The sequence below is a fragment of the Crocodylus siamensis genome, chromosome 6 (assembly GCF_052110815.1).
Source record: "Crocodylus siamensis isolate JL-2025a chromosome 6, ASM5211081v1, whole genome shotgun sequence".
Classification (NCBI taxonomy): domain Eukaryota; kingdom Metazoa; phylum Chordata; order Crocodylia; family Crocodylidae; genus Crocodylus; species Crocodylus siamensis.
Window position 1 is genome coordinate 92,965,223 of NC_143400.1, and position 23,359 is coordinate 92,988,581.

Consider the following 23,359-nt stretch of genomic DNA (forward strand, 5'->3'; position numbering starts at 1 on the left):
GGCGGCGCTGTGCTCCCGCCCAGGGATGCCAGGGCGCCGCCTCCCCCCGCCCCGCCCCGCCCCGCCCCCGCCCCATGGCGGCCGCGGCGCCGGCTGCGCGCCCGCCCGGCCTGTGCTGCTGCCGCAAGGGGCCGGCGGCCGGGCCGGAGCCGCCGCCGCCGCCGCCGCCGCCCGAGCCGCCCCCCGCCGACGTGGCGTCGGCCTGCAGCCCGCGGCTCTTCCGCCCGCGCCACCTGCAGCTGGGCCTGGAGCTGCGGCCCGCGCCGCGCGCGCTGGCGGGCTGCCTGGTGCTGGAGCTGAGCGCCCGCCGCGCCCGGCCCCGCGCCCTCGTGCTGGACGCGCACCCGGCCCTGCGCGTCCTCTCGGCCGCCTACCGCCGCGGCCCGCCCGCCGCCCGGCCCTGCGCCTTCGCCTTCGCCGCGCCCGAGCCCGAGCCCGGCGCCGAGCCCGCCCCGCCCCTGCCCGTCTTCGCTGACCCGCCCGCGGCGCCCGTGCCGCTGCCCTTCCGCCTCGACCCCTTCTCCGACTACGGCTCGGCCCTCACCATCTCGCTGCCCGCCGCGCTGCCGCCGCACCAGCCCTTCCAGATCGTCGTGCGCTTCACGGCCAACGACGGCCCCGCGGTGAGTGCGGCCCGGGCCCGGGCTTCATCTCCTCGCGTCCGCCACCTCGCACGGCCGGGCTGAGTGGCCCCCACCCGGCTCCTCGCACGCGCTGGCGGGCGGGCTTGTGGCCCTGACCCGCGCGGGCCCACAGCGTCCCGGCATGTGTTGGCAGGCGGCTTCGTATCCCTGGCCCCGCTCCTTGCACTTGTCAGCGCCCCCCACCCGGGCCCTGGGACGTGCCGTTGGGTGCTTCGTATCCCCGGTGCCGGGTCCTGGCCCGCGTTGGCGGGTGGCTTCATGTTCCTCACCCCGGCCTTGGCACGTGTTGGCGGGTGGCTCTGTGCCCCCTCCCCGGCCTTGGCACGTGTTGGCGGGTGGCTCTGTGCCCCCTCCCCGGCCTTGGCACGTGTTGGCGGGTGGCTTCATGTTCCTCACCCCGGCCTTGGCACGTGTTGGCGGGTGGCTCTGTGGCCCCTCCCCGGGCCTGGGATGTGCTGGCAGGTGGCTTTGTGTCCCCAAGCTCAGTCCTGGCACGTGTTGGCGATTGGTTTTGTGTCCTGTGTTCCCACTCCTGGCCCATGTTGGTGGGTGGCTTCGTGTTCACCACCCTGGTCCTGGGAAGTGTTGTTGGGTGACTTCGTATCCCCTGTTTCAGGTCCTGGCGCAAGTTGGCAGGTGGCTGTATGTCCCCCACCCACGTCCTGCCACGTGCTGTTGGGTGGCTCTGTGTCCCCCACCCACATCCTGGCATGTGTTCACGGGTGGCTCTATGTCCCCCACCAGGGTCCTGGCACATGTTCATGGGTAGCTCTGTCCCCCACCCCCGTCCTGGCACGTGTTGGCAGGTGGCTTCATGTCCTCCACTGAGGTCCTAGCACGTGTTGGCAGGTGGCTCTGTGTCCCGCACCGGGGTCCTGGGAGCTGGGCCTGGGCTTCTCTTGCCAGGTTGCAGCTGAACTGGTCCCTCCAGCAGCGAGGTTGGTGGCTGTTCGCTGGAGGTGTTTTTCTTTGCTCCCCTAGACTTGTGGAGGGGGTGAAAGAGGGCATCTGGTTCTGGTTCTGTGGTCGGGTGGATGCACAGTTGGATGATGTGGCAGGCAGGGAAGGTCCTGCTGGACAAGCCCCTCTTTCTTTCTCAGCATCCAGAGATTGTCGCGGGAGCACGGGTAGCTCTTTAGGTGCACCCCACGTGGCCTTCTGTCTGAGGAGCTGTTCCCCTGCACCTTTTTATTTCTACACTCCCCATCCAAGGCTCCACCGAGTCCTGGGACCTCCTGCTCGGCCTTCTCCTGGCACTAACCAGGAAGGAGACTCTGGCCGGGATGACCTGCGGGGATGGCGGGCCCCTCTCCTGTCCCTCGCCCATCCACACCCCCAAGCAGGGTTTCACTGGGCAGTGTCCACCAGCTCCTTGTTGGAGGGCCTGGGAGCACTGTCCAGTGTGCTCTGCTTGGTGTTCCTCCTCGGTGCGCTCATTTTTAACCTTCACTCTCATCCCTGTTTTGTCTTTTATTTGTATCCAGTAGCCCCCTCTATTAATATGGGGAGGGGAGCTAACTTGCTGTGTGAGGCATCACGTGGCAGACAGGGCAGTCGGAGGAGCTCACTGTCTAAGTTAGATGAGAGAGGCTGACCCAGGAAGAAGTGACCACAGGAGGGAAGTAATCGGAGCAAGAGCAGGCCTGCCCAGTGCAAAGTCATAAGGCTCTTTATTTTCACTGTGTTGCTGGTTTTTGTTGGTGCTTTTGGCCTGTACCGATACGCTCTCCATTCGGTCAGTCTGTGTGTGGATCAGTGTTCAAGACTGCATTAACTCAGCATTTTCTGCTACTTTCTTCTCTTTTTTTTTTTCTCTCTCTGATTGCCAGACGGCTTGTGGGCAAATAGCAGCTTTCCCCTTCCTACTCAGCGTGCTCCTGATAGACCCACTCAGCGGCGTCTCAGCGTGTGACATTTCTGTGCACTCGGTGAGGAAGTAGCTTGTGATGTGAGACTGGGTGGTGATAAGCCTTGCTCTGAAGCCAGCCCCTGTGATGGTTTTTAGCCACATGTGCACTGACCTACGCTCGTTCTCTCTTGGTTTTCATCTTCAAAACTTGATGCCCCTGTCCACGGATGCTGTGGCAATGAGCAGCTCAGCATTTCCAAGTCCTTACATTGAACGTGGTCATTGGTTGGTAGCGTACAATCGGAATTGAAAATCCCTTTTCTCTCGTCTCCATCCCAAACGCAGGGCAGACATTTGCTAGAAAGCAACTGTTGTTGTGGACTTTGCTAAAGTTTGCATGAAGTGTGCTTTGTGTAGCCAGCCTGGTGCACTGTGGCCAGGAGCTCCATGTGAGATGCTTACATTAACATCCAATTCAGGCATGAATAGAAATGTACAGCTAAACACACACCGTGGCTACTAAATAATGTATACGGCTTTGGGGAAAGAATGGTGAATACATCCTATTGGGAGTGTATGTTGTTTAGAGAAAGCTCTAATGGATTGTAACCAGGGAGCTGAGCACGTGCATCCCAGAAGGCAGGTTAATCTGCAGGGATGAGCAAACTTGTGCATCATCGAGGTATTTTAGAAATGCTCCTGCTCATTGTCAATCCCATGTTCATGTCATCCGGACCCTGGCCCTGCAGGTAGTATCCAAGTGATCTCGAACCCTTGAGGGGTTAGGAGAACCAAAATAAGCCACTCATTTAAGCAATTAACATTTTACTCGGTGTGGCTGTGAAGTTCAGTATCTACTTCCTTGTGGTGCTGAGAATTATGCGAAGGCTTTTTGCTGGCTTGGGTCATATTTGCAAAGTAGAAAAATATGCAATTTCTAAAAATATTCTGCGAGAATGGCAGTGTTGAGGCTGCTATCATATCTGATGCGACTTAACTCTGTCTATCTTACCTTGTTGATTTAGGATAATACGCTGCATCGAGTTGTAGAGATCACAGAATCATTGATCACAATATCAGTGAGACTGGCATGTGCAGCTGTTTTAATTACAAACCTTATTTTACATTCTGGCAGATTCCCTAAGGAGAATGAAAACTGGACAGGTCAGTTTACTGCAGTAAATTAAACACACTTTTGTGGGGGGGGAAACAGATTTCCGGGTAGCAGTAATTTTACTAGATGTCTTTCGATCTACGCCTGATCTTGGATTGTAACTCTGCAAGAGTCTTTGGTGGTCTAAAGTCATTTAGCCATTTCAAATTAGACTGAACCAGAATACAGTTTGTCATGTTTGCGACTGAAAGTCCTGTTTCCTTTGGTTGTAAAGGTGCTGTCCTTTGTAGCGCAGCACTGCCATGAGAAGAGAAAGTAAAATTGGCTTCGGTAGCAAAATTGCCAAAATGAGACAGTACAGGCTGTCACCCTTCTGCGCTTCCTGTTTCATGTTTTTCTGAACCAGGGGAGTCGCCAGGCACTAAAAGGTGCACCTGCTCTGTGTGGTCGGCAGTGGATCTCAAAGAAGATTCTGGTCTTGGTTCTGCCGAAGATGCGAGAAGAAACCAGCTTGTCTTTGCCCTTCTTTTCTTGGGAAGGTTCTGCTAAATGCTTAAGATTTGCAGCTGGCAAAAAAAGTTCATTCGCATCTTTATCTGACTTCCCCAGCAGCTCATTCTAGAATTTAATCGCCTTGAATGAGATTCTGGTTTTTCTCTTTGGTGGTCGTACTTTGTGTTACGGGGCAGCAGTTAGGTGGCTCATGGATAGGGGAATGGTCTCGAGCACAGCTGGGTCCTGATTCAGGACCAGAAGTCGCAGGGCCCTGGGAATCAATGGAGGGTGCAGAACGCTTGTCTCGCGTTGCTCAGAAGTGGGCTGCTTTGTTCTGCCCAAACTTCTGTCCTCGGGCCTGGACGCAGTGCTTTATCATGCCGGGTTTAGGTTCAGAATGCCTGGCTCCTGTGAGTAGATCCTCATCCAGCGTCTCCATTTTCCTGTTCCTGTGCTGGTCTTTGCTGGACAGAGTGAGCAAGCCCTGCGTCATCCTGGGCTTTGCTTTTGAAGTCTTTTTGGTACCCTTGGCACTTGCACCTTCTGTTGGAACGGGGCTACACAATGTAGTGTCGTACGAATAATGCTGCGGCAGCACCTGCTTCTCCAGGCGTTCGCAGCGATGCCGAGAAATAGGAGCAGACGCCTGGGGGTCTGCAAGGGAAGCAAGCCAGGGCAGCAGATTTCCTTTGTAACTATTCTACGAACAAATCTGCGCCCTCCATTCACTCCAGTTCAGTCCTGCCCTGTCTTAGCCTATGCTATCGATAATATTTCTCTGGAGCTAAAAAGACTGCAGAGGATCTGGACTGCCTCCTGGTGCCATTTTCCACAGTCCTATTTCAGCCTCGGGCTGAACTCCTAATTCGTAAATGAATGATGTTCACAGAAATAAGGAGGACTGATTTATTTTTGCTCCTCCTTGGTTTTAACAAATGGGTAAATTCCTTTAAATCGTTCTTCTCTTTACTGGCTGCGTAAATCATAGCTCTTGAGATGTCTCCTTGCTGCAAGGCTCACCCTCTTTGTGCTTCCCTGGATCTTTTCAGCCTTTGCAGAACCTTTCTTGTGATGGGTCTTCTGGGCTCCTGGCACACTCAGACATGCTGTCAAATATTTCGAGCCACCAGAGGTGTCAGCAGTAAGAGAGGTAGAGAGAATAGAAATTGGTATGGAATAAATTGGAATCCTGTTCCATTTATCTGCTTGGCTCGAGCAGTCTGGATTTCTTGTGCAGCTGTCCATTATTTCTCATGCAGGCCTGGCAAGAGCAAGTTTTTCTTTTTCTTTTTTTTTTGTGGCCAATGGACATTGAAAGACAGCTGGGAGATTAAATCTGCCTTGCACAGACTATCCCAGTTCCCTGCTGAGTGGTGTCGTGTGCCACCTTTGTGCTTTGAGAGCAAACCTGCATTAAGCCCAGCATTACTTTAGTGGTGTGCAGGCTGAATACAGAAGCGGAGCATCTTGAAGTGAGGGTAAGCCGACCCCGTTAGCCTTCCAGTCCGACAAGTGGTTTTTTGTAGCAGGCTTTTCTTTGCTGTCCATGAGAGTGAATTCTGTCCGTGTTTCAAGTCTCCAGCAGCGACGCGCCTCTGACTTGGCCATGAATGTGTTGTTGCCACTACTGTTTTCTTTTTATGACAGTGGGATAAGCTGGTGTTGGCATTTGAGGTTATAAAAACGGTTAGAATTTCCTCGTCCTGGTGTTATAATCAAGGTCCGCGGTGCTCAGACAGCAGGAGACCTTTGTATCATTCCCACTAGTGATGTTATTTCAGTGCCCCCTAAGTCTTCCCTACTTCCCAGATGTGTCTCGCTTTCCCAAATCATGCATGAGTTTCCTCCCGTCCGTCTGAGATCCTTATCTGACGGAGTGGTGCACAGCATATTGTTCGGCTGAATGCCAGCCCTGCAGGGGGTAGTGGGGGGCTGGCTTTATTCTTCGCAGCTTGACGGAAAATCAAAACAGTGTCGACGGTGGGCTTCAAAACCGCAACAAGCTCAGCTGTCCGACTGGCACGCGTCAAATCAGCACAAAGACAGACCTGGTTTAGTAAATAGTGATGCTCTGCACCGGCTGCTTGAGATGCATCATCCATTCCTGTACTTCTCTCGCAGCACCAGGCGATCAGAAGCCGTCTGTCTTTCGCTGGGAGGAGTTGGGCAAAGCCGCCACTCCCTCTACTTTCCCTGGGGTAGGGGAGGTGAGGTGCGTGGAGATATTTCATGGGAGCTGCCCACTTTGTGGGTGGCAAGGAGGAGAGGAGCACGGGTGATGTGTTCACAGGAGGGAGGCTGCTTGAGCCACCCTGGTAGCACTGGAGAGCCTAGTAGGATGTGCTGATGGAGCAGGAAAGATGTTTCTGAAAAGAATTGGAGTGACCTGTGTGCATTGGTTGTAGCAAGGTGTTTTTGGCTTAGGTGACTCAAAAAGATGTTGCAAGGTCATATCTGTAACTATTAACTGTGTTGCAGCTCATGAAGTTGAAGTCTTTTATTGTTACAGAGCATTGGGGGGTGGGAATTCCTTGGAGAGAAAATGGGACCTTGTTCCTGTTTTATTTCTGCCTATAATTGTACAAGCCAGAGGGTTGAGCGAGCGGTGCAGGTTTGTTGGCGGGGTGAAGGATCGTGGCACTGAGGGCCAGACAGCACCATATTCCTCACCTCTCGCCGTGTCTCCTTTCATCTTTCCCCTCCCTCACCCTTCCTCCTGCCGCTCCCAGGCTGGTCCCACTCTGAAATGAGTCATTTTGGCCTCAGGCCTCCCCCTATCCCCGTTGTCCCCAGTCCATGCCCCACTCTCTGCACTCCTGTATGGATTGCCACTTCTGCAGACTTTTCTTACTCCATCTCCCTGCCTCTGGTGCTGTTCCCAAACACGGCCTGGACTCAACAGCAAGTCTATTTATAAGTATTTCAGGGGAGCTTTCATCGTTGTTGCATGTACACGTGGAAACAGCTCTGTATGGTTGTGGCCTGTGCCATAGCCAAAGGTATTAGGAAGAGGACAGATGCTTCATAGTCGATGCATAAACTGTTTCCATCTTGTCCCGAGGGGCAGGAGGATTGGCCCTGAGGCTTTGTTCAGCCTGGTCCAGAAGTCTCTTTGTGGCTGGTTTGCTTGAAAACATGCATACTTTATGAGATGGCTCATAAATAAGAGCCAGCTTCTCAGTCCTGCTTGGCTTCCTGATTCTCTTTCTTTCCTGTGCCAGAAGGAGAGCACTTCCTCTTGGTATCTCCATGCTAATAAACCCTTAGTTACCCCCCTCCCTGCCTGCTGCAGAATGGGGCATGTCTTCCTCCTCCTATGTAATCTGCAGTAATCTCTGTATTTTCACAACTGATCCCATCTGCCCCTCAAAGAAACAAAAGGAATGAGCTCCTGAAGGACACAGCTCTTCAGCAAGGCCAACTAAATATATCACATTTTTGTAGGCCTGACCTTTTCTGCGATAGGAGCACCAAGAGAGTTGCAAGAGGAGCTGTGTCAATAAGTCACTGAGGGGCAGACCTTTATACAGTTTGGCTTCCAATCTCTTTCTTTGGGGGGGGCAGTTAATGGTGTGAGAGTTGACGTAAGAAGAGGATGCATCCCTCCAGCTTAAGCAGCGGGGCTGCTACTGCCAGTTCCTTAATGCAAATTATTCAGTGGCTGCTGAAACGGAGACGACTGCAGAAGGGAACGCAGCAGCTACCCCGCAGTACATGGCGGTTGTAAGCCCCCAGCAGATGGCTGCAAATCCACGTAGGAATTGCCCCTGATGCTTGTTCCAGGCATAGAGGAAAAGTTACAGAGTGGCAAAGGCAGGGAAAAAAAGAAAAGAAGGCCATGCCTAAGCATCAGTAATTGAGGAAACCTGGTAGGTACCACCCTCAGCCCCACTTGTAGTAAAGAGGAACTTGGGTTGAGGTTTATCTCAGCCCAAGATTGCTCGAGCGCTGCCCTTCTCCCTCCCTCTGGTGACTGCATTTCAGCAGTATGCTAGCCCTGTGTTAGGAACCAGAGATGATGCTCAGTGTTGTAAATCCATGTTTTGAAGCTTGCCGTACTGGTGTGTCATCCAGTCACTTTTATTAAAATTAAAAACGAAGGTTTGGGAGGTGAGTTCACCAGTATTCACCAAGTGCATCAATCTATGCAGAGCTCTGCAGTGTGAAACTAGATGGTCACAGAAAATGATCCTGTTTGGGGTGCTCATGGTAAACTCACAGCCAGGAAAAGAAGTCGTGAAATGGAAACTGCATTACGCCAGGAGTGAGAGAGGAGGATTACTGACTCTCTGGTTCTTTATTGCATCTCTTAATATCATGTTTTATTTTTTATGCTTCCTTTCCTGGCCCCTGATTTAGATTTTTGTCTCTTTTCCATGTTCCAACAGATCTGGTGGCTGGATCCGGAGCTAACTTATGGCAATGCCAAGCCATTTGTCTTCACCCAGGGCCACTCGGTGTGTAACCGGTCCTTCTTTCCATGCTTTGACACGCCAGCAGTAAAATGTACCTATTCAGCTACTGTCAAGGTAGGTAATTTTGTGGTGTGAACCATTTTTGGAGCACTGCTGTTTTTAGCAAAGTAAAAGTCATCTGGTTGCAGACTTGGGATTTTGGGTCTTCTGAAGAGACCCAGAGAAGCCACCTTGAGGCAATTCTGCTTCCCCTCCAGCTTTTTATTCCAGTAGTCTCCATGTTGAATGAACAGTTCAGACGTGGATATTAGGATAGGCCGGATTTGACCAGATGCTTCCAGTTATGATTTTTGAGGGTCGTACTCTCAATTATTTTCATAACTGTTCTTGAAAGTGGAGCAAATAGTTTTGTAAAGGCAGTACCAAATAATGTAATCCCCCGGCTAGCTGGAGCTACTCAGTGTGTGGAACAAGCGTACATCTGAAATAAGCATGATGGTGTATTCAGTCTTTACTACCATTAGGTAATATATTCCAGTATAATCACTTCGCAGAGAGCTGTGCCAGAGATTAAAAAAAAAAAAAAATCCAAACTTTATATGCAACTTTTCTCAATCATTGAATTCTATCCTCTGACCTCTCAATCTCCAGTCATTTTAGTCTGAGCCAGTTTAAGCATATGTGTGTTGGTGTTTCAGGCTCCTGCTGGTATCCAGGTGTTGATGAGTGCCACCCAAAGTACCTACTCAGAACAGGAGGGTGTATACCAGTTTTACATGGAGTACCCAGTTCCTGCCTATCTGGTGGCTTTGGTGGCGGGGGACCTTATACCTGCAGACATAGGTCCCAGGTGAGATTGGCAGTCAGTTGCTTCTTCTTTATCCTGGTATATCTGTATGAGGGACTGGCAGGGAACTTAGACAGAAGCTTGCATCAGGGTTAACAGAACAGATCGTGCTGCAATCTCAGCTTGAATAACTGTGATCCTTCACAGTGTAAAAGCTCTGCCTGGCTAGACCAAATTGCACAGAACCGCACTAGAAGAGCTGGGTTAAACATATGTTTTTGTTACTCTGTTTATTGTCCCTTTCTTAAATTGTGAAATCTCTGTGACTCCGTACAGTGCCTTGAGCAACAGAGTACTTACCCCAACTTGAGACCTTATTGCCGAAACAGCAGTGTGGTAGGAAGATAGAGATCTTTTCTTTTAAAGAGGGAATTACATCTGTGCATTTAGTCATTAGCTCTGACTTTTCTCTTCTCTGACAGGAGCAGAGTGTGGGCAGAACCTTGCCTGCTGCCAGCAGCCATCAGCAAGCTGTCTGGTATGGTGGAGCACTGGCTGAGTGCTGCAGAAAGCCTATATGGCCCCTATATATGGGGAAGGTGAGTTGGCCCCTATATATGGGGTAGGTGAGTTTCATGGAATTCTTCTGGATACACCTGATACGGTCAAAGTGATGTAGAAAATGGACACAGTTCTTCCATTAAGGTCACTGTATCTGGCAGACTTGATGTACATCTCCAGAGTAGATGTGATGGGGATAGGTAGCTGGCTGGAGAGTCTTGAGTTCTGAAGTGGCTGTCCGTTTGGTAGTGGTCAAGGGCAAGGGTCAAACAAAGTATAAAAGAAGCTTCTAATTTTCCAAAAGGATATTTCAACCCTTACAAGTATTATTCAGTGATGTAAACACAATGCAGCATGCATTGGAAGTAGAGCGTTCAGTATCATGTTATCTATTCAGTATGTTTAAAAGTACATATTGTGTAGACCTCACGTAATACTTAATAAAATAAAACAAAACATTCAAATGAGAAGTAAAGATCAACTAAGTGGATTCAACCTTCAGTGAAAGCTGAAGGATCTAGAACAAGGGCAAGGTTGATTGCCCTCCAGAAAGTGACAGATAGTCTGGACTAACTAGATTCTGCCTTGCCTTAACCAGTTCTTCTGAATGGTAGAATCTCCCGGTAGTTTTTCATAACAAGCAGCCAGTATAATTACAGATATGCCCAGCAGGTAATCAGTATAATTGTTTACACCCTGTTTCCCAGAAGACTCTGAATTCACAACTAAGCTGAGAAACGACTTTTCCAATTTTTGCTGTCTCATTTTGTTTCACATACCATGCTCCACTGTTTAAACTGCTTTGCTGTATAATCTTCATCCAGATGTGTGTAGCCTGTGCAATACATTGAAAATAAATACCGTATTTGTCTGCATACGCCTTGCACCTTTTTTCCAGAAACCAGCTGCTGAAAATTGGGTTGTGCGTTATATGCAAGAAATATGGTAAAAGCAGGCAATGTAGCGTACTGGGCAAATATAAAATTGGCATGTGATCTACAGGGAGCAGAATAGTGAGCAGGCATGAGTCTAGTGCTGCTGCTCAGTTGCTTACTACAAGGAAAGATCTTTTCTGCTTCATTTTGTCTTTTAAATACAGTTATTCTGGGACATATTGTGGGCAACAAGTTAGCAGGGTAGTAAGCATTTCCACTGCATTTGCCAGTACTCATTTCTGTTGCTTGGAGTTGGAAATGTCTCTGTTTCAACTTTCCCAGCTTTCTGTGGGATAGGAAATGACTCATGTTTTAGTTAGGTCATCCATGATGGAAATAAAGAATATTACAAAGAGGGAATTCTACAAAGAGTAAATATAGCAAGTAAAATCTTGAAACTCTTCATGGACCTTTCTTTCAAAAAAAAAATCCTTTTGTGGAGCTTTTAGGTGAATGAATTAAATCTGTTGGCTTTTCTTTCTTCTCTTTCACCCTTCCCTAATTCCAGGTATGATATTGTTTTTCTTCCTCCGTCCTTCCCCATTGTCGCCATGGAGAACCCATGCCTGACCTTCATCATTTCTTCCATTCTGGAGAGTGATGAATTCCTCATTATCGATGTCATCCATGAGGTTGCCCACAGCTGGTTTGGCAATGCGGTCACCAATGCCACGTGGGAGGAGATGTGGTTAAGTGAGGGGCTGGCCACGTATGCACAGCGACGGATCACCACCGAGACCTATGGTATAGCTGCGGCTCTTTTTCTTTTGATGTGTATAGCTTACCCTGTGTTTCCACCTACCTGTAGGAGGAGGGCTCAGGGAGTCTAAAGCTTTAAGTGAAATAGGATGAAGGAGGCTTTTAGCAAAGCTTTGACTCTTGTAGCCCCAAGAGATTAAGCTGAGATTTCATATTGCCAGTATAAAATATTAGTGTTGGGAGCACCTGTGTGTCATAAAAGCTGACGTTCTTTCCACTGCGGGCTGTGAGTGTAGCGCTCTCAACTGTGAATTTGTTTTGCTTTGCATTGAAGACATACCCAGTATAGCGCACTATACCTGGACAGCCCAAAGGGTTTACAAGCTGTGGAAACGCAGGAAATACTGTATTGAATTGGGTTGGTGGCTCATCATTTCAGTATCTGACCAAGTGCGTCAGAGGCAAAAAAATAAGAAATGTTATAGAAGTTACTTACAAAACAAGCTGCAGAATATTTTTCCATATATTCTAAGTGGCTAGCTAAGGCTGGGAAGCCAGAGGATGTATGCCCCTTAATGTATCCTGTGAAATATATGGATGCCTGTAGCTGGAAATATATTTTTAATTCTGCTAAACTCTTGGCCTCTGATAGCACATAACTAACAAGAAATTCACTATATCTTTTTTAAAAAAAAGTGAATCCAAAATTTGTTGCTTTTCAATTTAGTTGGCTTATTCTTGTCTGTTCTCCTTGAGAAAGAGTAGATGAGTGCACCGAGTTTGTCTTCTGTCTCCCACTCATTAGTCAGTCTGCTTGCATGTCCTCTGTATGTGGTCTCAATTGATTTCGTCTTGCCCAGAAGTCTTGACATGCCTCTAAAGCACTCTTGTTGTCCCTTCCTCAAAGATGGAGCTCTTCTATCTCTGTTTTCTGAGATAGGATGATGACAAGAAGTGATTTCTATCAACTTGTATAAGAATAGAGGATGGGCACCTGATACCTGAAGGCTTGTCCAATAGCTCTCCCAACTATACAGGTGGTCCAATAAAAGATATCACAAAAAAGCTTTGTCCCTTGACACTTCTTGGACCACCATGGCTAGAATAACACCCCAGACTTATTTACACAAGGGCATAATAATTATCGGCATCATCTGGATTTCACGGTAATCTTTTGTTCAGTTGTTTAAATGCTGCTGTGCAATGATGCACAGGGGTCTTTTCCATGTGGTTGCAACTAATTTAGCATGTATGAAGTGTTGAGAGGATATCTTTTGCTTGACATTGCCTTTTAACTTCTGCCTTTAGACAATTTTGTCCCCTGTAGAGGATCTCTTGGTTCCAAATTGAAACTCAGACCCTTGGGACCAAACCCTTGTCCAGGCTTCAGCCTTCTCAGCTTTGGCCCTTTTTATCTGGCTGAGCTCCCTCAGCCCAAGTCTGCTGCTCTGGACCCTGGGTTCCTTGGAGCCCAGCCCCACACGTCTCTGATCAAAGCTGGTCTCCCAAGCAGAGAGTACTCCTGGCACTCTGGTCCCTGGCCTCCAGACCTCCCCTACAGCCACACACAATGTTTTGGTATTAAACGTGAATACATAGGAGAAAACTAGAATCCAAAGGGTTAACCACCTTGTAACTCAGCTACAATTTCCTACAACTATCCTCATCATAAAGTCCTGCTTTAATTCTCCCCAAGTCCTCAGGGTACCTCCTTTTCACTGGCAGCCGGCTGTTGTCTGCTCCTTTGATTGAACTGCCAACCCAGCTCAGGGACTGGGCTTATGTGGCTGCTTTTGGTGACATGACCACAGTCCTCAATGATGGGCTCAGATGTTCCCACTCAGCCTAATGTGCAGCCCTCCCCGGCTTCTTAGCAGTTCCAGGCTTCAAGGCTTGAGTCTCTGTTGGGGCTGCCTGCTGCAGCCGTCTGGTCTGCTCCCGTGAGCTGTGAAAGTCCGGCTCTCCTGAGGACTTTGCTCTCCTGTCCTACTCCGCCTCTGTATGTAGTTAACAGAGTTGGGATTCCCTGTTACAGCTTGACGGCTCTGAATTATGATAGAGGTGCTGCCCACTATTGTACTAGCAACACACTTCTAGTAGCATCTGTCTGTTCCCTGGATTGTCTGGGTGCCCTTCTCCTGTGGGCCAGTGAGACTGATACCCAGGATGAAAACAGTTCTGACATTTCCAGCTTGATCAGTTCCTTTTCATTCTGTCTGATGGGCAGCCGGATTTAGGAAATGCAGGAATTATCCGCCTGTACACTTCTCCTGCTGGCCTTCTGCCCATCACGTCTTCGGAAGTCTTGGGTCTGTGTCCATACCATTTATATAGATATCCTCTCAAAAGCAGATTGCACTTACTGTCTGTTGGTCTCCCTGGACTAGGTGCTGCCTTCACCTGCTTGGAAACTGCCTTCCGTCTTGACGCCCTCCACAGACAGATGAAGCTCCTTGGAGAAGACAACCCTGTCAGCAAGCTTCAGGTGAAGCTGGAGCCAGGTACTGTTGGTCTTGGATGTGCTGTGTTAAAAAACTGACCCTGTATTTATGCGTTGCAATGTTGACTTAAAAGCCTAACTTTAGACTCACCATTTTAAGAATTCTTGGCTTATATTTTCAGTCTCTTTAATTTGGAAAACAAGATACAGGAAATCAAATAACTTGTCTCCAACATCCAGCATGTCCCCAGGCAGTTTTCGGTTTAGACCTATGTTCGCTTAAAGGATGTATTGTTTAACTTTTGTAAAGCAGACCATTCCATGGATTTTGTTCAGTTTCCAAAATAAATTTACTGGTGGGCAGAATCGAGGCAGGAAAATGTGTCCTGAAAGTTGAATGTTTTTGAAAGTTTGAATGTGTGAAAAACAAGTGGTTATAACGGAAACCATCTGTTTTGCAACCTCAAGTATAGGCTGCAGTGCTGGTTGCAGTGTATGTGTGTCCATCTGTAATGCATGTAGCTATATGCAGGCACACAAATATATATGTGTGTACACATTAAATTGCATACTAATTCAGCTCTGGGACGGTAGAGGCTCAGTCTCATCTTTGTCAACAATCTGATATGTTGTGCTTCTTTCTGTTTTGCGTCACTGAGGAAGGTGGACATAAAAGCACCAGACCACCAAGCAATTTATAACCTAGTCTAACCTAAGGGCAAAATGAAATGCATGTCTAAATTTAGTAGTACTTCCACTGCTTTTCGGCTTCCTCTATTTGTAGTATATCAGGAGTCCCTGAAAGTGCAGTAAGCAGTATTTGGTCTATGCTGAGAGTGGTTCTGGAAGTATGAAGATAGCTTCCTGAATATAGGACTGAGAAAAGAATTGTCCCTTAAGAGGGAAGCCTTAGAGCCTGGTCTGAAATTTGAAATGGCTTGAGCTATAAGAATGTTGTGCTTAGCACAGTTAATGTTCTAGGCTATACTGTGCCCTGCAATACTGTTTTGGGTTTGTTTGGTTTTTTCTTCTTCTTTCAGGAGTGAATCCTAGTAATTTGATGAACCTGTTCACCTATGAGAAGGGCTACTGCTTCGTTCACTACCTGTCGCAGCTGTGTGGAGACCCCAAACACTTTGACTCCTTCCTTAGAGTTAGTACTGACTGCATGCCTACTTATTGTGTATCGATGTTTCTATCCTGCTTTCTAGCTCCTTTTGCGGCAGGTTTTACTGTTATTAGCAAAGTGGTGGGGTGGGGGGTGGAAGGCAGCTGGTGTGAGACAAGAGAATAGGACTCTGTCTACTGTGAGTCTGGGAGAGTCTGGGAGAGAGGCTTCTCTTGGCTTTCTCTGGTGAATGTGGCCATGCTTCTCACTCTGACTGAGCTAAAATGCTGTGATGTGGTCGCTGGTGACTTCTGCATCAACAGTGCGTCTGAGGAGCAATGCATCTTTGTTATCTGTGTTTTGGGCTCCAAGCCATTGGAAGAAGTTTCACAGAGTAGCTTAGCTCAGGGCTGTCCACTTCTAACCATCCAGGGACTGCATACCCTGTAAGCTGCACCAGTGGGGACCACACGTGGGCCGCACCAGGGTAAGCTACAGGCCCACGTGGTGTCCCCACCCTTACCATGGTGCTGCATTGTGCGCTTCACTGTCTGCCTCCTGTGCTGTGTTGCCCCCTCAGATGGGGGCAGGCAACAGAGATGGAGCAGGTGCCCAGCAACACTGGCTGTTGTTGCAGCCAGTGTGGTGGGGGAGAGGTGGCTGCGTGGGAATGTGGGGCCACAATTTAACCCCTTGCAGGCCACGTGTAGTCCCTGGGCTGCCCATTGGACAGCCTTGGTTTAGCTGCTGCCAGAATTACCTGGTTTTAGTCTCTATGGGGTGTGTGGACAGATACACAAATAATTTATTATTAAAGGATTGGGATTTACTGTGTATGGTTGCTGTTTTGTATGTCTGTCCTATCCCAAAGTAAGTGAAAGTTAAAATCAGGGCATTTGCCCCTGAATGGAACAGCTGCTCAATGGTCACTATGTGGTCCCTCACTCCCCCGGAGAATATTGAGCATGTGTGGCTGGCAAACTCAACAGTCAGCGTTCTTTGTACAAGGCACCCTTATTCTATCAGCGGTAGCCTTGGTGTCTAGGAGCACCAGGGCAAATACTGTAGAAACTTGTGTCTGCTTTAAAAACTGACAAAGCTTATTATTCTTTCTCTCACCTCTTCTTTTCTCATCTTCTACACTGTTGATACCTCACTACTCTCTCTTTCTACCGCCAACTGTATCTTTTTCTCTCATTGTAATCCATCAATGCAGGTTTCCTTTGGTTTATGCGGTAGATGTGTTCCCTGGGAATGGCGCATAAATCGAGCCAATCTAGTTTACAGTGAAGCAGATAGGGATGCGTTCCCACGGTGGCAAGGGAGGGAGTGAGGCTGGGTCTAGGGAAGGGGCAGGGAGAGGGGCGCAGTGCAGCCCAGTGGCTGCAAACTGGCAATGTCTGCCACTCCCGGGGCTGCAGCAGGGGCAGCACCAAGGTTTTGCGGCACTTGGGGTGGGTGGCAGCCCCCCTCACCCCATTTCTCCCTACTCACTCCATTGCTGTGCTTCTCCCCACTCACTGCAGCCCTTGCTGCAGCCCCAGGAGCAGCTGATGCCAGCTGCCTGCAGCTGCTGGGTTGCACCATGCCCTGAACCCCCTGGTGCAGCGCAGCCCAGCAGCTGCAAGTAGGCAGCATCTGCTCCTCCCAGGGCTGCAGCAGTGGTGGGCAGCAGCCTGCAGTGGGACAGGCTGCTGCCAGCAGTGGCACCAGGCTCTTCTCAGCACTCAGCAGCGGTGCTGGGAGGGCAGGTTGCAGGGGGGGGGCTATGGTGAATTTTGGGGTGACAGCAGCCTCCCTCCCATTGCTGCATCCCACCCTGAGGGCCAGGAAGAGCCTGCAATGGCTGCTGGCCCCAGCCTGTTCTCATCCTGCTGCAGGCTGCTGCCTGCCCCTGCTGCAGCCCTGGGAGCAGTGGATGCCGCCTGCTTACAGCCTCTGGGCTATGCCGCACTGAGGGGTTCAGGCCACAGTGCCCTGGGGGAAGCAGAGCCGCAGGGGGTTTGGAGCACAGTGCAGCCCAGCGACTGCAAGCCGCTGGCATCAGCCGCTCCCAGAGCAACTGCAGCACGGGCTGCGGTGAGTGGGGCCCTAGCCCCATGGCCCTTTCCCCTCCCCTCTGCTCACGGCCCTTTCCCCTCCCCTCACAAACTCACAGACTTACCTGCTTGGGGGAGGGGAGAGCGCACCTATGCCGATCGCATAACAGTGAATTTACCTTGCATATAATGAATTTCAGATATGAAAAGGGTCATTGCATAAGAGCAAATTCGCATAAATCAAACCCACATAAATCGAGGGAAACCTGTATGTATAGCTGCATCTTTAAGTCTTCTGTAGTCCATACTGTTTGGTGGATAACATAGTGACCAGTGTGTGTTCTGATTGTCACTAGTGCGAAGCGTACAGAAATCCTTTGTCTCCTTTCTTTGAGATGCCAGTGTATTAGGGTTTGTGTTGAACTGGCAGCCTCTCTGTGACTGCAGTATTTTTTCTCCGCAACAGTCCTTCCCTTTACTTTGTATTTTGGTTTAGCTTCTAGTACTGGCTGCTAATAGCTACCCAATAGCTCCTCTTGCTTTCCCAGCGCTATATTTTCACACTGGGCTCAGTCATTCTTCAGCAAACACATGCTGCAATCTTAACCATAACTTATTCTTTCACTCTGTTTCAGGCCTACATTGAGAAATACAAATTTACTAGTGTTGTGGCCCAGGATCTTCTGGACTCTTTCCTGAATTTTTTCCCAGAGCTGAAAGAGCAGTGCGTTGAGAGAAAAGAAGGTGGGGAAGAACATGGTTTAGTCAACTGTTTAAGGCAAATAATATTGGAACGAACAGCCGAGGGCTTGGATTAGAGGATGTGGGAGAAAGTGCTTCGATCTGAGGAGGAAAAACAGTTGATTTCCGTACTGACTCATCTTTGACATTTGAACAGTTCTAATTGAAGCTGTTATCACTCTGCTTATAATGTCAATCATCAAGTCTAGAGAAAGAGGGTAGAACAGCAATGTTATCTTTTCTTAAAATACATGGAGAGTTTAGATAAGGGGTTCCCCCACAGAATGTGGCAGAGGGTGGTTTTCCCTGATATCCTTTGTGCGCAGACCCGATCTTCCGTTACATGTCATCTGCTGTTTACTCTGCAGATGGATTTGTCTGTCAAGCTCTGCACTGTATCTGGAGGTTGGTTTGGTCTTGGCTGCTGATTTTGTTTGTGCTTTTTGAAATCTGCTGCTTTCCCGCTCCTGGGACAGTCATTTGTCTCCCTTTCTACGGAGCAGAAACTCTGTCCCTCTTGCTTACTTGCATGTTAATCCCACCTTGAACCTTTCTCAGAAGTGAGGTTGCAAAGTTACTGGGAGAGCTGGACACAAACACACAGGGGTACCTGAGAGCAAGCTGGATCTACAAGGCCACGTCTGCCTTTCTGACTGGAATACTTCTCGAGTGCTTGTTGCCGTAGTGAACAAGCATTAGAATTCATTTTGGGTAGCGTTGGGGGAAATCACGTTACTTTTGTGATGGTCTAATCTGGTAACTGCTAAAACTAGTAGGGTCTCAGTATTGGGAGTTTGCCTCCTACCATTTTGCTATGACTATAGGTTGCTCTGATTTGCTATTGTTAGAACTTCTCTTAACTATGCTAGAAGCAGTCCCGAAAAGCCAAGCCAGCTGCAGAGACTCCTGCTCGACATTTTTGATGCTCCTCATTCCAGGACTGGAGTTTGAACGTTGGCTCAATGCTACAGGACCTCCATTAGCTGAGCCAGACTTATCTCAGGGATCCAGTCTGACCAGACCAGTGGAGACACTCTACAGCCTTTGGACCACTGAGCCTCTGGATGCTGTTGCTGCCGCCAGCAGTGTTGACATCACAAAATGGAGGACGTTCCAAACTGTGCTTTTCTTGGACAGATTGCTGGATGGGTCACCACTGCCCCATGGTGAGTACTGCACCGGTGTGGTAGGCAAATGTACTTGGTACAGAAGACATTATTTAGTTTGCCCTGTTCACTTAGCACCATAACACCCATCCCAAGTCTAACTTACCATCCACTATTGTCTAATTTCTTTGAAACCTGCCAAGAAGCTGCCTCGTAACAAGCTGTTTCTCCGTATGTGCGTATGTTTGTCTCTTTAGAGGTGATAAAAAAGCTTTCGGAAAGTTACTCCTCCCAGCTGGATTCCATGAATGCAGAGATCCGGATCCGCTGGCTGCAGATTGTAGTCCGAAATGACTACTACCCTGATCTTTACAAAGTCCGATGCTTCTTGGAAAACCAGGTACTAACTGCTGGATTAAAAAGCACTGTACCTCTCGGTGGATGAGACGTGCATGAGACATGCAGCGTGTAAGAGACCTTGGAACTTCTGCTTCCTGGCCAAGTGTAGCTCAGGTGTGTTACAAAGGGGCTGTGCCTGGATCACCTGCTGAAATGAGAGAGCTCTGCATTGTCCTAATGATCTGTTCAGCTCCTTCCTTCTGTGACGAAGGATTGGACAGAGCATCACCTGCAGGCAAATCTTATTGTCTGTTATTCTGTTCTGGCTCCTCACCCCAGAGCCAGTTCTGTCCCCAGCATCCAGTCTTGTCTTGCAACAGCCTTTGTTTCTCCAGGTGTGGGATCTCCAGGGCAGAGACCATCAACACTTCCAAATTTGTGTGATGATTTGGTTTTGTTCTGGGTGTACCTGCCCACTTGAGGCTGGGTTGAGGCTTCTCAAGCTCCTTTACTTTATCTTGTTGGGATCCTGTGACCCCAGCTGACTTCTGCCCCTGGGGGGCTGGACTCAATGATCTTCTGAGGTCCCTTCCAGCCCTAATGTCTATGAAATCTATGAGTGTTCGATTCTTGTCCACAAATAGTAAAATTAACTAGGCTAGACAGACAGTCCAAAAAAAGCCCGTTGTCATATCCATAAAGGTTGTCATATTGAAGTGAGGTAAGTAGTTTGATTAGTTGTTGGGTTTTTTTTTTTTTACTTTTCTTTTGAAGAGATGTAATACTTGCTTGGTCACAAAGGACTGTCTGGGCATGCTCTTGGCGTGCCCACGTCTCTTCATCTTTACGTACACGGTTATCCCATTGTATTCTCATTGCAGAGGTCTCGGATGTACACAATTCCGCTGTATGAGGACCTCTGCACTGGCACTCTGAAGTCCTTTGCCTTAGAAGTTTTCTACCAGACCCAAAACCAGCTGCACCCCAACTTGAGGAAAACCATCCAGCAGATCTTGTCACAGGGCTTGAATCCCCTTCCCACCATAGACGCTACAGCAGTCGCCACAGACACACCAGCCATGGTGCTTGAGGACAAAGCCTCAGAGGCCACTAATGGTGCCATTTCACTCAGGGATGTTAACGTGTCTGCCTAGATCACCAGCTCACGTCGGGCTTGAAGCTTGAGGAGGGGGACAAGAACAGAGTTAAAATATCAAGTGCCGCCTCCTTTCCCTCAGCCCTGCTGCTGCAGTTTGTTTGCAACTGGATTTCTTGAAAATCCCCAAACACAACGCAAACGTGCCTTCAAGTACCTGCCACAGTAACACTGCCAGGTTTCAGGGATCTCGTCCAGCTGTGAGCAGACACTAGTGGGTGGGTGTTTGGATTCGATGCATGGTGGAGTTGTTTCCCCACTGCAGGTGGACAGTTCTGCTGCCTGGGGCCCTTCATGGATGGTTTTTGTGGGGGTGTTTTTTAGCCCAAGGTGACATAGCGCTTGCTGTGTATTTGTAGCTGGGGAGGAGCGTATGTCAAAAGTCAGGCTGATGGAGACTTTGGCCAGAGGCCTAAGAAGGAAAGGACTACTCTGAAGAACTTAGAGTGAGAGCAAATATGTTTTTACCACGTGCTCCTTACTGTGACAGAAATGTGTGATTTGAGAGGTGGGGAATTTAATGTTCGGATAACTGGGAATCCAGTTGAGCACAGCACTCGGGTTTCTCTGCGGAGAGGATGGAAACCTCGTGAAGGATTTAAAATCCTACCTTAATCCAGCCCTACCCTCAGTCTCCCCTTTGCACTGATTAGGACTGACAAAGAGCAGACACTTAGATTGGGATTTTCAGATGGGTCTAATGAAGTTTAGTTGCCCAAATCTCATTGATTTCAATGGAAGTTGGGATTCCTGAATCTTAGTTTTTTTGGTAAGTTCAGCCACAATCCTCAGTCTTGTCCTGGGATGCACAGCAAAAGAGTCTCCCAGATGGCCTGTGCTCTGTCCATCTGGGCTCTTTGGGAATAAGAAATAGGACCTTTTGTTTAATTTTTAAAAATGCCCTGTCTGTGCTGTATCTGCAGAGATGGCTGCCAGGATAAAATCTCCATTCTGCATTTCCCTTGGTCTGATGACAGTTGCCTCATACGAGGGAGCCTCCTTTTGCAGAATGTGAAGCTATTCAGCTGGCAGCTGCTAGAGCCTGATCTCTTCTAATCATGTCCATACCCTGCCTCCTGAAGACAGAGAAGTGCCAGAGCGTTGGCTGCTGGCATCACTGGCCCAGGCAGGCATAGTGTAGAAAAAGAGAGTCCCTCCACTTTGCATTCCCTGAGGCCTCAGCAGGAGGATCAGCAAAGCATTATTGATAGTTTTACACCAGAAATAAATGTGGAATTTCTAATGCAACCCCTACAAAAGACACAATGCAAGCAATGCAATTCAAAGTCTAAAGAACCTCTGCTGTCCTCAAACACGGACGGTCTTGGCGTCTCTCTGATGACTCCTTAAAGGCATTTTGGAGTTTCTACCACGGTAGAAAAGAACTGACCTGAACGCAAAGTTAAAACCTTTAGGGTAGTCTTAGCAAAGGGAAAACCAAGTGACAAGCTGTCCTGTTCTTTGTTGGAAGATGGTGGTGCTGCTATGAAGGTGTACGTAGCGCAGGAGAGGAAACTTGGGAGGTATTTCACCGAGCAGAGTTTGTTTACACCCACATCTAGATGGGGATTTAGGTGCTGTTACTGGATCTGCTCTTCTGGCTTTAAATTAATATGGATTTCACATTAGCCTTAGCCTGGGAACGAACTGAGATTAAGCAATAATAAACTCAGGCCTCCACAGCACTTCAGTAATTTCCAAAGTGCACCAGCAGCATCATGGGAGCTTGAGAACTCCACTTTTTCCTCTTTTAATGAAATTAACATTTTTCTTTTTCCATTGGGAATGGGAGAAGGCGGAAATGGTGTTTTCCAGATAATTTCTTTTCCTTTTCTTCATCATTGCTTTGTGATGGATTTGTGCAAATTGACCTTTGACCTTTCTGCTTCCTTTACTGCCTCTGCTGGCACCGCCGCCAGCAGTGCCAGCCTGGCTATGACCAGTAACCACTAGCCTTGTATGGACCCCCAGGCCTCTGTTTTATCGCATTTTACTTTATGGGAGAACTGTATATGACCCTGGTGGAAATTTTTAATTTACGTTGATGCCTTACATTGATTGTCAGATTAAACTAAGCTTTGTGACACATCCAGCCTTTTTGACTGTTTGTTTTACATTTTCCCTGCTATATACAGTGGGGAGCTTTGCACTCAGAGCTTGAGAAGATAAAAGAGAATGGTGCGTAGATAGAAAATGAGAGCGAGAGAGTGGTGATCGTGTGGGGAAGGGAGAAGCAGTCTATGGAAAGTAGCTGAAACAAGAATAGTGGATCATCTTCCATAGTCTTAACTTAGGGTCATTGATCAGAATTTTTGTCACCAAAATGTTTTGCAATTTTTCATGGAGTCAGTGGAGCACTATAAACAGGTGGAAGAGCAAATGAAGTCATTGTCTTTTGCATGGGGTACAGTGCACGTAGCTTTTAGAAGCTGTCCTTGGGCCGTGTGGAAAGAGAGTTCTGGAAAGAGACAGACGTGCATATGTGAACACAAGTGTTATTTTTTAGATCTGTTTAGGGGCAGGGAGTGTATGAATCTTTTGGGAAGGAGAGGGGGGAATGCTCGCTGAAACCAACAGATCTTTCTTGAGCGACAAATATAAGGTGCAGGTTTGTGTTTCCATCCTGATCTCTGTGAGAGCTCTTGGAGGGATTATTTTCATGAGACTCATCCACTGTCCCACTGAAACATGGTAAGATTTCAGCAATGGTACTCTATATTTCTGTGTCCAAATCATGAGATCCCACTGGGAACAGATGCGTGTTTTTTATTTATTTCAAAGGGATAAAAACAAAATTGCAAGTGTGTTTTTTGTGATAGATTCGCTTTACTTTTGCTGTTGCAAAATAAGAGAATTCTTCAAGCAGCCTCTGACTTGGCTTTAAATCTTATGGGTCCTGTGCCAGTTGTTGTACACCCCTCTCTCTCTCTC

At 48.5% G+C, this 23,359-nt stretch overlaps 1 protein-coding gene across 3 annotated transcripts; it reads left to right on the plus strand.

Annotated features, from left to right (window-relative positions):
- The first annotated feature begins 58 nt into the window (after positions 1–58).
- RNPEPL1 (arginyl aminopeptidase like 1) lies at positions 59–22,516 on the plus strand. 3 transcript variants are annotated; one of them, XR_016443117.1, is made up of 11 exons: positions 59–623; positions 8,491–8,631; positions 9,216–9,367; positions 9,787–9,903; positions 11,309–11,544; positions 13,887–14,000; positions 14,980–15,092; positions 17,722–17,830; positions 18,697–18,993; positions 19,191–19,446; positions 20,154–20,288. XR_016443117.1 is itself a non-coding variant. In XM_090053208.1 (11 exons), the coding sequence occupies exons 1-11, from the start codon at positions 75–77 to the stop codon at positions 20,424–20,426; spliced, it is 2,244 nt and encodes a 747-aa protein (XP_089909334.1). In that variant the 5' UTR covers positions 60–74; the 3' UTR covers positions 20,427–22,516. The 3 variants fall into 3 exon arrangements, 2 of the variants coding, with proteins under 2 accessions (XP_089909334.1, XP_089909335.1); XM_090053208.1 differs by having other exon boundaries at positions 60–623; positions 19,191–19,333; positions 20,154–22,516; XM_090053209.1 differs by having other exon boundaries at positions 60–623; positions 18,766–18,993; positions 19,191–19,333; positions 20,154–22,516.
- The last annotated feature ends 843 nt before the right edge of the window (positions 22,517–23,359 follow it).